The sequence below is a fragment of the Panthera onca genome, chromosome B3 (genome assembly GCF_046562875.1).
Source record: "Panthera onca isolate mPanOnc1 chromosome B3, mPanOnc1 haplotype 2, whole genome shotgun sequence".
NCBI lineage: Eukaryota > Metazoa > Chordata > Mammalia > Carnivora > Felidae > Panthera > Panthera onca.
The window spans coordinates 60,031,567-60,046,726 of NC_138344.1; the positions used below are offsets into that span (position 1 = coordinate 60,031,567).

The 15,160-nt window shown below is 36.8% G+C and overlaps 1 protein-coding gene across 1 annotated transcript in view; it reads left to right on the forward strand.

Moving 5' to 3' along the window:
* UBR1 (ubiquitin protein ligase E3 component n-recognin 1) overlaps positions 1–15,160 on the forward strand; it is a 133,515-nt gene that overhangs the window by 11,456 nt on the left and 106,899 nt on the right. The window contains exons 2-3 of the mRNA XM_078448552.2: positions 8,287–8,543; positions 11,362–11,440. Of these exons, the coding sequence (XP_078304678.1) occupies positions 8,287–8,543; positions 11,362–11,440 (336 nt within the window). The remainder of the gene's footprint in view (positions 1–8,286; positions 8,544–11,361; positions 11,441–15,160) is intronic.

Consider the following 15,160-nt stretch of genomic DNA (forward strand, 5'->3'; position numbering starts at 1 on the left):
AATGTGAAATCCCTGGATTGTCTCCCCAGTTCCTTCTCTCCATGTAACCACTGTTAACAGTTTGGTGTTTCTCCTTCCAGATCTTTATCTGTGTTTAGGAAAGTATATGTTTGTATATGATGTACAAAATAGACATTTAGGTGGACCTCATTTTTTCAGGTACAAGTGACATTATAGGAACACCCTGGTATATATATCTTTGCACAGTTGGGCAATATGGCTAAATGATAGATTGCACAATTTCTTAAGCTATTTCCCTATTGATGGACATTAAAGTTTTTAGTTTACTGTTTTTATGAATAACTTTCCACACGTAAAATGTGTAGATTGAAAAAATAAAATAGTAAAATAGGCTGTCTAGAGAAAAATAAATCCTTTTCAGAGCTCTTCCTACTGTAATTTATTTTGAATCCTTTCAGAGATTTTCTGTGTAAATGTAAGCATACATAACTATGTCTCCTCTGTTTTTTTTCCCCATCTCCCTTTATAAGTGGTAGCATATACTCACAGTTACATATCTTTTGTTTTTTATTTAACAGTGTAACTTGAAGAATGTTCCATATCAGGAAATACAGATCTGTGCCCTCCTGCTTTTTATACTGGCTGCATTTGAATTTATATATCATGATCTATTCAACTTGTATTGGGAGACATTTAGGTTGTTTCTTGCCTTTTACTATTATAAATAATGCTGCAAATAAAATACTTGTATTTCTTATATTTTTGTTCTTTTTGCACATTTGAGTTTACCCAAGGAATAAATTTCTAAAAGTGGGAATTCTGGGGCAAAGGATTTTTAAATTTAAATTTTTTTAGGGGTGCCTGGGTGGCTTATTTGTTAAGCATCTGACTCTTGATTTTGGCTCAGGTCATGATCTCATGGTTTGTGAGTTTGAGCCCCCTGTTGGGCTCTATTCTGATATGCAGACCCTGCTTGGGATTCTCTCTGTACCTCTCTCTCTGCCCCTCCCCTGCTCACGTGCTCGCTCTCTCTCTCTCTCTCTCTCTCTTGTTCTCTAAATAAAATAAAAACATTAAACATTTTTTTTCTTTTTTTATTACATTTAATTTATTTTTGATAGAGCACAAGTGGGGGAGGGGCAGAGAGAGACAGAGACACAGAATCCAAAGCAGGCTCCAGGCTCCTAGCTGTCAGCACAGAGCCCGACACGGGGCTCGAACTCACAAACCGTGAGATCATGACCTGAGCCAGAGTCAGATGCTTAACCGACTGAGCCACCCAGGCGCCCCTAAACATTTTTTTAAATAAAAAAAATTAATAATTATCTCAAAATTACCCTTCAGAGAGGATGGGCTACTTCAATTCCTACGATAATACCTAATTTTAACATAATGTATTTTACATAAATTTTTTTAAAGTTTTTATTTTAATTACCGTTAACATACAGCATTATGTTAGTTTCAGGTGTGTAATATCGTGATTCAACACTTCCGTACATCACCCTCTGATCATCGTGACAAGTGCACTCCTTTTTTTTTTCTTTTTAATGTTTACTTATTTTTGAGAGAGACAGAGAAAACCAGAGTGTGAGCAGGGGAGGAGCAGAGAAAGAGGGAGATACAGGATCTGAAGCAGGCTCCAGGCTTTGAGTTGTCAGCACACAGCGCTATGTAGGGCTTGCACTCATGAAATGTGAGATCATGACCTGAGCCGAAGTTGGCCGCTTAACCTACTGAGCCACCCAGGCACCCGACAAGTGCACTCCTTAATCCCCATCACCTATTTTACCCATCCCCTTAACTCCTCTCCCCTCTGGTAACCATTAGTTCGTTCTCTATAGTTAAGAGTTTGTTTCTTGGTTTGTCTCTTTGTCTCTCTCATCTTTTTTCTTTTGCTTGTTTGTTTCTTAAATCCCCCATATGAGGGAAACTATATGGTATTTGTCTTTGACTTAGTTCGCTTAGCATTATACTGGCTAGCTCCATCCATGTCATTGCAAATGGCGAGATTTCATTCTTTTTTATGGCTGAATAATACTCTTGTGTATATATATATACATCACATTTTCTTTACCCATTCATCAATCGATGGACACTTGGGCTGCTTCCATATCTTGGCTACTGTAAGTAATGCTGCTGTAAACATGGGTATATGTATCCCTTTAACTTCACGTTCTTGTGTTCTTTGTATAAATACCCTGTAGTATGATTGCTGGATCATAAGGTAGATCTATTTTTAGCTTTTTTAAGAACCTCCATACTGTTTTCCACAGTGGCTGCACCATTTGCATTCCTACCAACAGTGTGAAAGGTTCCTTTTTCTCCTCATCTTTGCCAACACCTGTTGTTTCTATGTTGTTGATTTTAGTCATTCTGACAGGTGTGAGATGATAACTCATTGTAGTTTTGATTTGCACTTCCCCAATGGTGAATGATGTTGAGCATCTTTTTTTTTTTTTTTTTTAGTGTTTATTTTTGAGAAACAGAGAGAGACAGAGCACGAGTGGGGGAGGAACAGAGAGAGAGGGAGACACAGAATATGAAGCAGGTTCCAGGCTCTGAGCTGTCAGCACAGAGCCCATTGCGGGCCTTGAACCCACGAACTGTGAGATCATGACCTAAGCCAAAGTTGGACACTCAACTGACTGAGCCACCCACATGCCCCGATGTTGAGCATCTTTTGATATTTCTGATGGCCATTTGTATGTCTTCTTTGGAGAATTATGTTACATTAAAAAAATCATTCACGACAATTAAGTGGGATTTATTCCTGATTTGCAAAAGTGGTCAAATATTCACAAATCTTATCAGTGTGATACAGCACATCAATAAGAGAAAGGATAAGAACTATACGATCATTGCAATTGGCACAGAAAAAGCCATTTGACAGCATATAACATACATTCATAAAAACCCTCCTCAGAGTAGGTTTAGAGGGAACATATCTCAACATAATAAAGGCCATGTAAGGAAAAACCCTCAGCTATCATTACCTTAAGTGGGGAAAAACTGAGAGCTTTTCCCCTAAGGTCAGGAACAAGACAAGGATGTCCACTGTCACCACTTTTATTCAACATGGTATTGGAAGTGCTAGCCACACCAATCAGACAACAAAAAGAAATAAAAGGTATCCAAATTGGTAAGGAAGAGGTAAAATTTTTACTCTTTGCAGATGACACGGTACTCTATATAGAAAACCTGGAAGATTCCACCAAAAAAGTGCTATAACTGATAAGCAAATTGAGTGAAGTCGCAGGATCCAAGATCAATGTACAGAAATCTGTTGCATTTCTATACATCAATAATGAAGCAGCAGAAAGAGAAATTCAGAAAACAGTCCCACTTAAAACTGCACCAAAAATAACATGATACATAGGAATAACCCTAACCAAAGAAGTGAAAGACCTGTACTCTGAAAACTATAAAACATTGATGAAAGAAATTGAAGATGACACAAGAAAATGGAAAGACATTCCAAACTCATGGATTGGAAGAACAAATATTGTTAAAATGTCTGTACTACCAAAATCAATCTACACATTTAATGCAGTCTCTATCAAAATACCAAGCAGCATTTTTCACAGAGCTAGAACTAACAGTCCTAAAATTTGTATGGAATGACAAAAGATCCTGAATAGCCAAAGCAGCCTTGAAAAAGAAAAAGCTGGAGGCATTTCAATTCCAGACTTCAAGTTGTATTCCAAAGCTGTAGTAATCAAAACGGTATGGTACTGGCACAAAAATAGATACATGTATCAATGGAACAGAATAGAAAACCCAGAAATAACGCCGCAATTATATGGCCAAGTAATCTTTGACAAAGCAGGGAAGAATATCCAATGGGAAAAAGACACTTTTGCATGGATAGCAGCATGCAAAAGAATGAAGGCATACACAAAAATAAATTTGAAATGGATAAAGACCTAAGCCATAAAAATCCTAGAAGAGAACACAAACAGTAACTTTTTTCTACATAGGCCTCCTGAGGCAAGGGACACAAAAAATACAGTATTGGGACTACATCAAAATAAAAAGCTTCTGCACAGTGAAGGAAATAGTCAACAAAACTAAAAGGCAACCCACAGAATAGGAGAAGATATTTGCAAATGATATATCTAATAAAGAGCTAGTATCCAAAATACATAAAGAACTTCTAAAACACCACCAAATAATCCAATTTACATAAAGTTTTAATGAGTTGAATTTACTTATGGATGGCATGTTGAGCTTCAGGAAAGCACACTCAGAAAGCTTTATATATAGTCAAATATCTGTAACTTTTTTTGTTACCTGTACAGAACTTTATGTAAATTCTTAATTCTAAGTGTATTTCAGCTTTATAAAACTCTTTTGACAATTTTATGAGTTTATCATAGCTAAATAAAATTCTGATTTCTGTACTTTGCCCTGAAAATTGTTTTTAACACTCTTAAGGGCGCACCTGTTAATTTAAGGTATAGTGAACAATTATATGTTCACCTTGTCAAAACTCCTCATGATTTTATAAACATTATCTAGCCTTTGTTCTTACAGACTGAAGAGTTGTAATTTTCCATACCTGTTACTTTTTCTAGAGTTCCTTTATTATCTTGATGAGTTTTGCCTAGATTACATTTCCTAGTGGACTGAACAGTCAGTCTCACAGCTTGGGACAAGGGTGTTCCTGTGCCAAGAGGGCCAGGGCCTTGGCTATATAGATAGCTTATGGGTGGATGTCCTGTGCCCTGCCGGCAAGTTGGATTAGTGTGTGATAAATAAACTTCTTTGTTGCTTCCTATTTCTGTGTAATTTCACAGAAGGTATAGCTAAATAGACTCAAGAAGCAGAGGCATGTTCATTTTAACATATATCCATTCCAAAATTAATCTTAATTATTTGGTTGTGTGAAAGATTTGAAAAATGCATAGTGAGTAGCAGAATTGGATATTAGTTACTCATGTTCATTTTGAAGAGCAGAAGGCTTTAATTTTTATCAAATCCATTTTTTTAATGCTTAATGCTTTTTGTGCCCTGTTCCAGAAATCTTGACCTGCTCCAAGATGGCAAGAGTTTTCATTAAGAAGTTTTATGATTTTAGCTTTTATATTTAAGTGTATGATGCATTTCAAATTCATTTTTGTGTTTGGCATAGAGTATAGAGTGAAGTTTACTTTTTTATAAGGATATCTGATTGCCTCTATAATTATTTTGAAAAGACCATCTTCTTTGAATGGTGTTGGTTCCTTTTCATGAAAAAATTGACTATGTGTGGATTCATTTTTGGACTCTCTCTTATGTTCCATTGATAAATATGTCTTTTTTCATGCCTCTGCTACACTGTCTCAATTAGCATAGATTTACGTGAATCCTGAAATCAGGTAACATGAGTCTCTTCTAAATTTTTTATATTTCTATATTCATTTTAGAATCAGCTTGTCACTTTCTACAAAAATGTTTGCTGGGATTGTGTGGAATCTGTAGATCAGTTTGGCAAGTGTAGATATCTTAATATTGAATTTTACAATCAGTGAACATAATATAGTTCTTCATTTATTTGGGTGCTTTAGAAATTTATCTCAACAATATTTTGTAGTTTGTAGTGTAGAGGTCTTACATCTTTTATTAAATTGATGCCCAAATATTTTAAGATTTTTAATGCTACTATGAATGCTATTTTTCAAAATTTCATTTTCAAATTGTTGGTAGTATACAGAAGTACAGTTGGGGTTTTTTTTGTTTTTTTGTTTTTTGTTTTGTTTTTAGTAGGCTCCTCTCCCAGTGTGGAGCCCAACACAGTGCTTGAACTCATGACCCTGAGACAGTGTGCTTCTTCCCTTTCAATCATCATTCCATTTGTTTCTTTTTCTTGCCTTACTGCACTAGCTAAGACCGTCAGAACAATATTGAATAGGAGAGAACAAAGAATGTCCTTGCCTATTCTTTATCTTTGGGAGAAAGTGTTCAGTGTATTATTTCAGATATTTTCTCTCAATCTGTGGCTTTCCTTTTCGTTTTATAAACTATGTACTTTAAAATGCACTTTTAAATTTTACATAAATAACTTTTTATTGTACAGTTCTGTGAGTTTTGACATTTGCCAACATTCGTTTAACCATCACCATAACACAGGTATAGAACAATCCCATCGCACTCAAAAATTCTGTCATTTCTACTTTGTAGTATAAACCCTTGACAAACCACTGTGCTGTCCTCCATCTTGGTAGTAGTTTTGCCTTTTCCACAATGTCTTGTAAATGGAGTGATATAGGGCGCCTGGATGGCTCAGTCAGTTGAGCGTCTGACTCTTGATTTCAGCTCAGGTCATGATCCCAGGGTTGTGGGATTGAGGCCTATGTTGGGCTCCACATTGAGCATGCAGGTGGCTTAAGATTTTCTCTCTCTCTCCCTTTGCCCCTTTCTCCCACTTGTACTCTCTCTAAAATAGAAATAAATAAATAAATAAATAAATAAATAAATAAATAAATAAATGGGATTATAAAGTACATAGCCTTTAGAAATTTTTAAATTAGTTTTTAGAATATAGCTTAAGTGTGTACAAATACAAAATGTGTATAAATGCCAGTTTTTACATAATTATAAGACAAACATGAGATACTAATAAAGCCAGAAAACCAGCCCATTTCAAATGAGCAACATTCATTTAACTAGAAGGATGTTAACTGCAACTAAATTGTCAATATTGGGTTGATAGTAGAGAGCTGTGCACTCAACCTTTTGTTTCCCTTGTCTCTGTTCATTTAAGCTTGCTATTACTGAGTGGCATTAAAAACTGATTGGGCTGGGTTGGTTGGATGGTTTAGGGTAATCATACCTCATGTTTAAGCCCAAATTGCCAGCAAGTAATCACCGAATGTCTTTCTTGACGGAATTTCTTGGTGCTTGGAAAGCTATCTTGTTTGATTGAAGATAAGAATGAGATGATGGTGTTATTGAAACCTTCATATAGTGTCTGTGAAACCTACTTATTACGGGAATCAGGAATTTGGCACAGAGATGAGAGCTCTGCTCAGTTCACACAGATGCTCTATGAACATGGCCCTAACTGCTAAGAGGCAATCAATGCATAGCCTTTTGAACTTTACTGGTTTTATAAGAATACATTTTGATGTTGCATTTATTGATAACTTATTCCTTTTATTCCTGAGCAGTATTCATTCCATGGCTTGGCCATACCACAGTTTGTTTATAATTCACCAGTTGAAGGACAATTGGGTTATTTCTGGGTTTTGGCAACTTAAAACTCTTGTAACATTCATGTATAAGTTTTTGTATGAACATAAGTTTTCAATTCTTAGGTAGATAGCTAGAAGTTTGATTGCTGTGTTGTAAGGTAAGTGCATGTTTAACTATAAAACTGCCAAACTTTCATAAAGTGGTTATGCCAGTTTCAGTTCCTACTAGCATTTTCCTTTTCCGCATTCTTGTTTATACCTGGTATTGCCAAGTTTTTTATATTCTCTTTTACCTAAACCCAAATAAGTTGTGTAGGGGTTTCTCATTGTCATTTTAATTTGCATTTCCCTAATGATGTTGAGCATGTTTTCTTTTTTTTTTTTAAACTTTTTTTTTTTTTTTCAACGTTTTTTATTTATTTTTGGGACAGAGAGAGACAGAGCATGAACGGGGGAGGGGCAGAGAGAGAGGGAGACACAGAATCGGAAACAGGCTCCAGGCTCCGAGCTGTCAGCACAGAGCCCGACGCGGGGCTCGAACTCACGGACCGCGAGATCGTGACCTGGCTGAAGTCGGACGCTTAACCGACTGCGCCACCCAGGCGCCCCGAGCATGTTTTCATGTACAAATAAACATGGCAAATAAGCCATCTGTAGTAGTTTCTTTTGAAGAGCAGAAGGGTTTAAGTTTACTTTCGAGGAGTCTGATTAATCCATTTCCTTTTATGTTTAGTGCTTTTGGCGTTCTAAAAACTCTTTTCTACTCATTCATTTTGATCTCTCAGTAAATGTTACAATTCCTTACAACATTTAAACTAAGAATGTGGGGAATGCTTTGTCTGTACAGCCCCTGACTAGTATTAGAATTATCTTCAGAGATCAGGAGTTGCCCAGTCCAGAAGGGAAGGGTAATTCTCATCCACTGCAGCTGCTCTTTTTTTTTTTTTTTTCCCCCAGATATATGTGGTATGTGAGCAGCCACTTAATTTCCAAGGCTATTTTTTTAATCCACTTTCCTTTTATATTGGTAAGGGATAAAATAAGAATATATCGTAAATCAGCCTCTCAGAAATTTCAGAATTGTGCTATTATTTGTACCCCTACATCTTTAAGAAGAAACTTGTAACCAAGTGTAATTTTTGTTTTCTTTCAGTGGTGGGATCAGCAAGTTGACTTTTATACTACTTTTTTGCACCATTTGGCACAGTTGGTGCCAGAAATTTATTCTGCTGAAATGGACCCAGACTTGGAAAAGCAGGAGGAGAGTATACAAATGTCTATATTTACTCCACTGGAATGGTACTTATTTGGAGAAGATCCGGATATTTGCTTAGAGAAATTGAAGCACAGTGGAGCATTTCAACTCTGTGGGAAGGTTTTCAAAAGTGGAGAGACAACGTACTCTTGTAGGTAAGAATTAGAAATTTATAGGATTAGTTAACTTCAGTCTTGGTATTTTGTACTTATTTTATGATGTATTTTTAAAAATTTATTACTATTTATAGTATACTTAATCCTACTTAATTAACTTCCTTTTATTACGCACTTATAGGTCGGTTTTTGCTTGTACAGCTTGTTTTTGAACGTATGACTTAAATAGTTGTCTCACTTTCCTGTTCTCTAAAAGCATATAACGGATAGATTTTTGTCTTGTTTTTAATGTAGTCCACATACTCTTAATATGAAACCCTGGGGCCAGTGTATTTCTGAATTCTGAACTCTTCTCCAGCAGAGTTAGGGCAGGATCCTATCATCAAACATAGCATTTCTGTAAGAAATCTATGAATATTCACAGCAAATGGTATAGTCTTCACATCATTTCACGTCATTTTTTTCTACCAAGTGAGATTTGGTATCAGGGGATTGTGGACCTATAGCAACAGTTGGAATTAAGTTGAGTAGAAAAGGCCAGTGGTAGGGAAACTGAAAGCAGCCTTAGGGTTTTTGCCCTTTGTGAGAGCAGTTGCCTTACAAATCATGGTAGCACAGGGGCGCCTGGGTGCCTCAGTCAGTTAAGTGTCCGACTTCAGCTCAGGTCATGATCTCATGGCCCATGAGTTCGAGCCCCGCGTCGGGCTCTGTGCTGACAGCTCAGAGCCTGGAGCCTGTTTCAGATTCTGTGTCTCCCTCTCTCACCCTCCCCTGTTCATGCTCTGTCTCTCACCGTCTCAAAAATAAATAAACGTTAAAAAAAAAAAAAAACTTAAAAAAAAAAAAACAAATCATGGTAGCACAGAGAACGGTTTTACTCCCTGCTCCTGCCTGAAGCTTTCATCTTTTAGATCTTAGTTGCACTTTAGTTTTAGTGAGTTTTTTCCCTTTACTAGAGGTAGTTTAGGTTAGGAGTGAATTTTTAGACTTCATAAATTCAGAGAATTGGCTTTTACTTCCTGTAATTCTAGGTTTGGCTGGTTTATATGTAGTTAATAGTTGTTTAGAACATAGTATCATTACCCTATTCTTTTCTTAGGAAAAAAGTCAGCTTTTATATTTTGTGTACTATTTTGCTACGTAGGTAGTAAGGTTTATCTTCTTACATAAATTTTAGCTGAAGCCTAGTCTGTTTCAGCTAAAGCACAGTAGGCATTTGTAGATCTCATTTCTCCAAAAGTGTCATGGAAGCATTTTTAATTGTCACAACTGGGGAAATGGTAACGACATCTAGTGGGTAGAGGCCAAGATTGACACTTAAGCATCCTGCAGTGTGCAGGACAGTCTCCTCTATTCCCAGCAAATAATTATCCAGTTCAGAATGTCAGTACTGGACAGTAGATAATGTATGCTTTTGAGAGTATTATTAGGCTATCTTTATTTCCTATTAGCCTTTAAAATCATTTTTAAAACAGGGGTGCCTGGGTGGCTCAGTTGGTTAAGCATCTGACTGAAGCTCAGGTTATGATCTCGTGGTTCATGAGTTCAAGCCCTGCATAGGCTCTGTGCTGAGAGATTCTGTCTCCCTCTTTCTCTGCCCCTCCCCTGTTCACGCTCTGTCTCTTTCTCAAAAATAAACATTAAAAAAAAAAAAAATATATATATATACATATATATATATATAATTTTTAAAATTTTCCAATTCCATCTCTTCCACTCTTCTAAATCAGTATTTTAAAAATTAATTTTGCACTTTTCACCAATTTATGTTGCTTCTAATGTTTCTCTGAAAAATGTTAAATAAGATTTATGTGCATTTTAGGAGTTAGTAGGGAAGAGATTAAGAGAGATTGAATTTTTTTTTCATTCATTCAGTAAATATTAATTGAATACCTACCATGTGCCTGGCACTATTCTGGGTGCTTAGTACATATCATTCATAAACACAGTCATAAACATTCCTGCCCTTAGGCTGCTTCTATTCCATTTTTTTCTTCTTTTTTTAAAAAAAATTTTAATGTTTATTTTTGAGAGAGAGAGAGTGCTAACGGGGGAGGGACACATGGAGAGGGAGACACAGAATCCTTAGCAGGCTTCAGGCTCTGAGCTGTCAGCACAGAGCCTGACGCGGGGCTTGAACTCAAAGACCCCAAGATTATGACCTGAGCCGAAGTTGGATGTGTAACCGACAGAGCCACCCAGGCACCCCAGGCTGCTTGTATTCTAATGAATTTTGTCTTTATTCAAGCCTCATTTACCAGTGAACAATCATTGTTTGTAAAAATATGTTTTGTTTTTTTTTTTTAATTTTTTTTTTCAACATTTTTTATTTATTTTTGGGACAGAGAGAGACAGAGCATGAACGGGGGAGGGGCAGAGAGAGAGGGAGACACAGAATCGGAAACATGCTCCAGGCTCCGAGCCATCAGCCCAGAGCCTGACGCGGGGCTCGAACTCACAGACCGCGAGATCGTGACCTGGCTGAAGTCGGACGCTTAACCGACTGCGCCACCCAGGCGCCCCAAAAATATGTTTTTAAATGCAGTAGGGTAAGATGATGACAGATAATGGGGAAAAAAAGTTAATCATTTTTCACAAAACTAATCTTGAATTGCAACTTAACAGTCTGAAACCAGCTAAAAGCTCAAAATAATGAGGTTGATTTAAGAGGCAAAAACCAAACATCCAAACTTACGTATTCAAATATAGCTCAAGTTATTTGGAATTCAGTTTTTGAGACATTTTCATATTCAGTTCGTGTACCACACGGGAAACTCATTCACATTATATTATAGTCATATCTTAAGCATCATTGACGTCTTCTGAATTTTGGAATCTAATTCTCAATCTTTTTCAGGGACTGTGCAATTGACCCAACATGTGTACTCTGTATGGACTGCTTCCAGAATAGTGTTCATAAAAATCATCGTTACAAGGTATGAAAATAGATCCATAAAATCTCTAGATTAGCAGGAACCTGGTGGCCATCTGGTCCAAATACCTGACCAGTACTTGAATTCCTGCTATAATAGTTCTGATAACTGAACCTTTAGCTTTGGTTAAATATCACATAATATCACCTCAAGATGCAGCCCTTTGTAATTTTTTGTGAGATAGGTCATTTTTATACAAATGATTGTATAAACCATATGAACCCCTTAAAGAACTGTGAAGCAAACACCTGTGTAACCACTGCTTAGGTCAAGAATAAGGTGTTGCCAGCTCTCAAAGGCCTCCCATTTGTCCCTTCTCTCCCCCCTTGTGATAACCTTTCTCCTTTCTTCTCTCTTGTGTGATAATCTTTATTTCTTTTTTAACTTATCACCAAATCACAATGAATAATTTTGTTTTTGAACTTTATATAGATGGAGTCATGCTGTATCTTTTTCTTATTGAATAACTTCTTTCACCCAGTGTTATGTATATAGCTGTAGTTTGTCCACTGACCTTTATGGTGTTCAATAATCTATATTGTCCTTACTCATTGTACTGTATATGGATATGTAGATTGTTTCCAGTTTGGGGCTATCATGAGCAATTTTGCTATGAACATTCCTATTTGTGTATTTTGTACACATGTACAGTAGTTTCTCTAAGATACATATCTGGAATAGAATGCTGAATTCTAGGGTATATGAATCTTCTTTAGTTGTAATAGTGTCACATTGTTATCCAAAGTAGTCATACCAATTTATGGGTTCTCCAGCAGTATGTGAGAGTTCCCATTGCTGCACATACTTGCAAGATTTGGTGTTGTCACTCATTTTAATTTTAGTCAATCTAGTGGGTATATAATAGTATCAAATAGTGGTCTTAATTTTCATAATCACTAATGAGGTTGAGAACTTTTTCCTTTCCTCTTACATCATTAGACAGCTTTGTTATTCTGAGCTGAAATGTATTTCTCAAATAATTGTACTGGTTGTATATTCTGGGCTTAGACAGATGTTGTTGATGTTATTGATGTTTTTCTTTAACATCCTGTTAAACATGCCTAAAGTGTTGTGTAAGTGTATATAACATCTCAAAGTTAGGTCTGTGCCCACCATAGAATTCAAAGTGCTGTTCAGGTAATTAGACTGGCCTCAACATTACTACTTCTATTTCAGGAAGTGATGGGCCATAGGCATAGATTATGGGTATTATTGTGCACAAGAAAAAATGGATTGAGGAACCTATGATATAGTATGGTTAAAATGTTTTCCCAAGATTGGAAAGCTAATCACTGATGAGATTTTTAAATTTTTTTTTTTTTAACGTTTATTTATTTTTTAGACAGAGAGAGACAGAGCATGAACGGGGGAGGGGCAGAGAGAGAGGGAGACACAGAATGTGAAACAGGCTCCAGGCTCTGAGCTGTCAGCACAGAGCCCGACGTGGGGCTTGAACTCACGGACCGTGAGATCATGACCTGAGCCGAAGTCGGCCGCTTAACCGACTGAGACACCCAGGTGCCCCAAGATTTTTAAAGTTAAGCATTGGTTAAATTCTTTTTTTTTTTAATTAAAAAAAAATGTTTATTTATTTTTGAGAGAGAAACAGAACACATGAGCAGGAGAGGAGCAGCGAGAGAGGGAGACACAGAATCTGAAGCAGGCTCAAGGCTCCGAGTGGTCAGCACAGAGCCCAATGCGGGGCTTGAACCCATGAACCATGAGATCATGACCTAAGCCAATGTCGGATGTTTAACTGACTGAGCCTCCCAGGCACCCCAAGCATTGGTTATATTCTGTATTTCCTAGTCAGCTTCATTAATTATAGTATTTCTTATGTTGGAGAACCAAAGAAAGAATGCCAGTAGTAGAGACAGGAGGAAGTTGTTAATTTCTTCCCATTTTTACTCTAGGAGACTAATGGGGAGAGATAGTAAAGGCTCAAGATCAAAGTTTTCCAGTTCCTCAGATTTAAAGACTTCTAAGCCTATGCTTTCTAAGCTTTGGGAGTTTGTGGGTCAGTACAATTTCCAAAAACATTGGATATCACATAGGGTTTTCAAATTTTTCTTTGGCCAAGTAAGTTCAATTTTAATTTTAAAAAAGACACATGAACAGCAACCAAATATACCTGCCATCTTATATCATTTTATAAAGGAAAAGATATTTTAATTCCAAGAAAGTAGGATAATCCCAGTATAAAGACTAGTTCTTTAAACTGCATACATGTAGGGGCACCTGGGTGGCTCAGTTGGTTGAGTGTCTGACGCTTGCTTTTGGCTTGGGTCTTGACCCCATGGTCATGGGATTGGGCCCCATGTTGGGCTCTGTCTGTGCTAACAGCATTGACCTTGCTTGGGATTCTCTCTCTCCCCCTCTGACCATCTCCCCTGCTTGTGCCACTCTCTATCTCTAAAAATAAAAATTAAAACAAAAAAACAAAAGGCTGCATACATGTAGCTCTGTGAAAGAGCTCACTACAGTTTTTCCTGTACTGGTTTTTCTGTGGACTGGTACACACCTATTTGTTAAATTTTGGGAACCTTTCACTAAGCTACCTTGAAGTTTTTAAAGCTAACCAGTTTATTTATTTATTTATTTTTTTAAATTTTTTTTAACGTTTATTTATTTTTGAGACAGACAGAGACAGAGCATGAACGGGGGAGGGTCAGAGAGAGGGAAACACAGAATCCGAAACAGGCTCCAGGCCCCGAGCTGTCAGCACAGAGCCCGACGCGGGGCTCGAACTCACGGACGGCGAGATCATGACCTGAGCTGAAGTCGGCCGCTCAACCGACTGAGCCACCCAGGCGCCCCAAAGCTAACCAGTTTATATTGCTACTGCAAAGCACTATTTTATGGAGCATACTTAGGTTTACTATCTTGAGGTCTTTCAGAACTCTTCTTACAGAGGGTGCTTACATGGCTTACTCATGAATCTTTGGGTCATCAGAAGGATGGGCTATTTTGTGACTAATATAAGATTATGTCTGTAAGCTTTAAAGAATATTACCCATCAAAAGTGAGTGTGAAGAGAAGAGAACACTTTTGATGAGAGAATAAGTTGGTGAGATTTTAAAGAAAAGCAAGGGAATGACTAATAAACATAATTCAGGTGAGTAGTAACCTCCAGGGCAGGTAAGAAGATGGGACTCTGGATTATTATACACAGGCAGCTTCAACAGTAGTAATACTTTTTTGGGTTGGGTGCTGGGTTCATGGGTATTCATCTCATTGTTATATTTTGTAACTTATCTATACACTGTGTATACTTTTTTGTATAATAAAACACTTCATACAAGAAAAAAAATGAAGCCATTAAAAAAAAAAAAAAGATCAGAAGAAATAAGAAAGGATATGTGTTGCTTCAGAGAAGAGGAAGAAGAGTAATGACGGGACAGACTGAAGATTGAACACTATGAAGGCAGGACCAAGAAAAACCTTTAGTGGTAGAATAGTCCCAAACAACCTGAAAACAAGAAAATAACAAAGTTGAAATTTGAGCTATTTGTTCTACTGTGTGTAATGTGACCCTTCATGATTTCTAGGTTCTCTGCAGTTTACCTCTTCAGAAAACCTACAGTAAATAAATAAAATCTTAGGATGTAATATATAACATGGTGACTATAATTGATAACACCATATTTTTTAGTTGAAATTTGCTAAAAAAGGAGCATTTAAATGTGCACACCCAAAAAAAGTGTGTATAAAAAGAGAGAACAT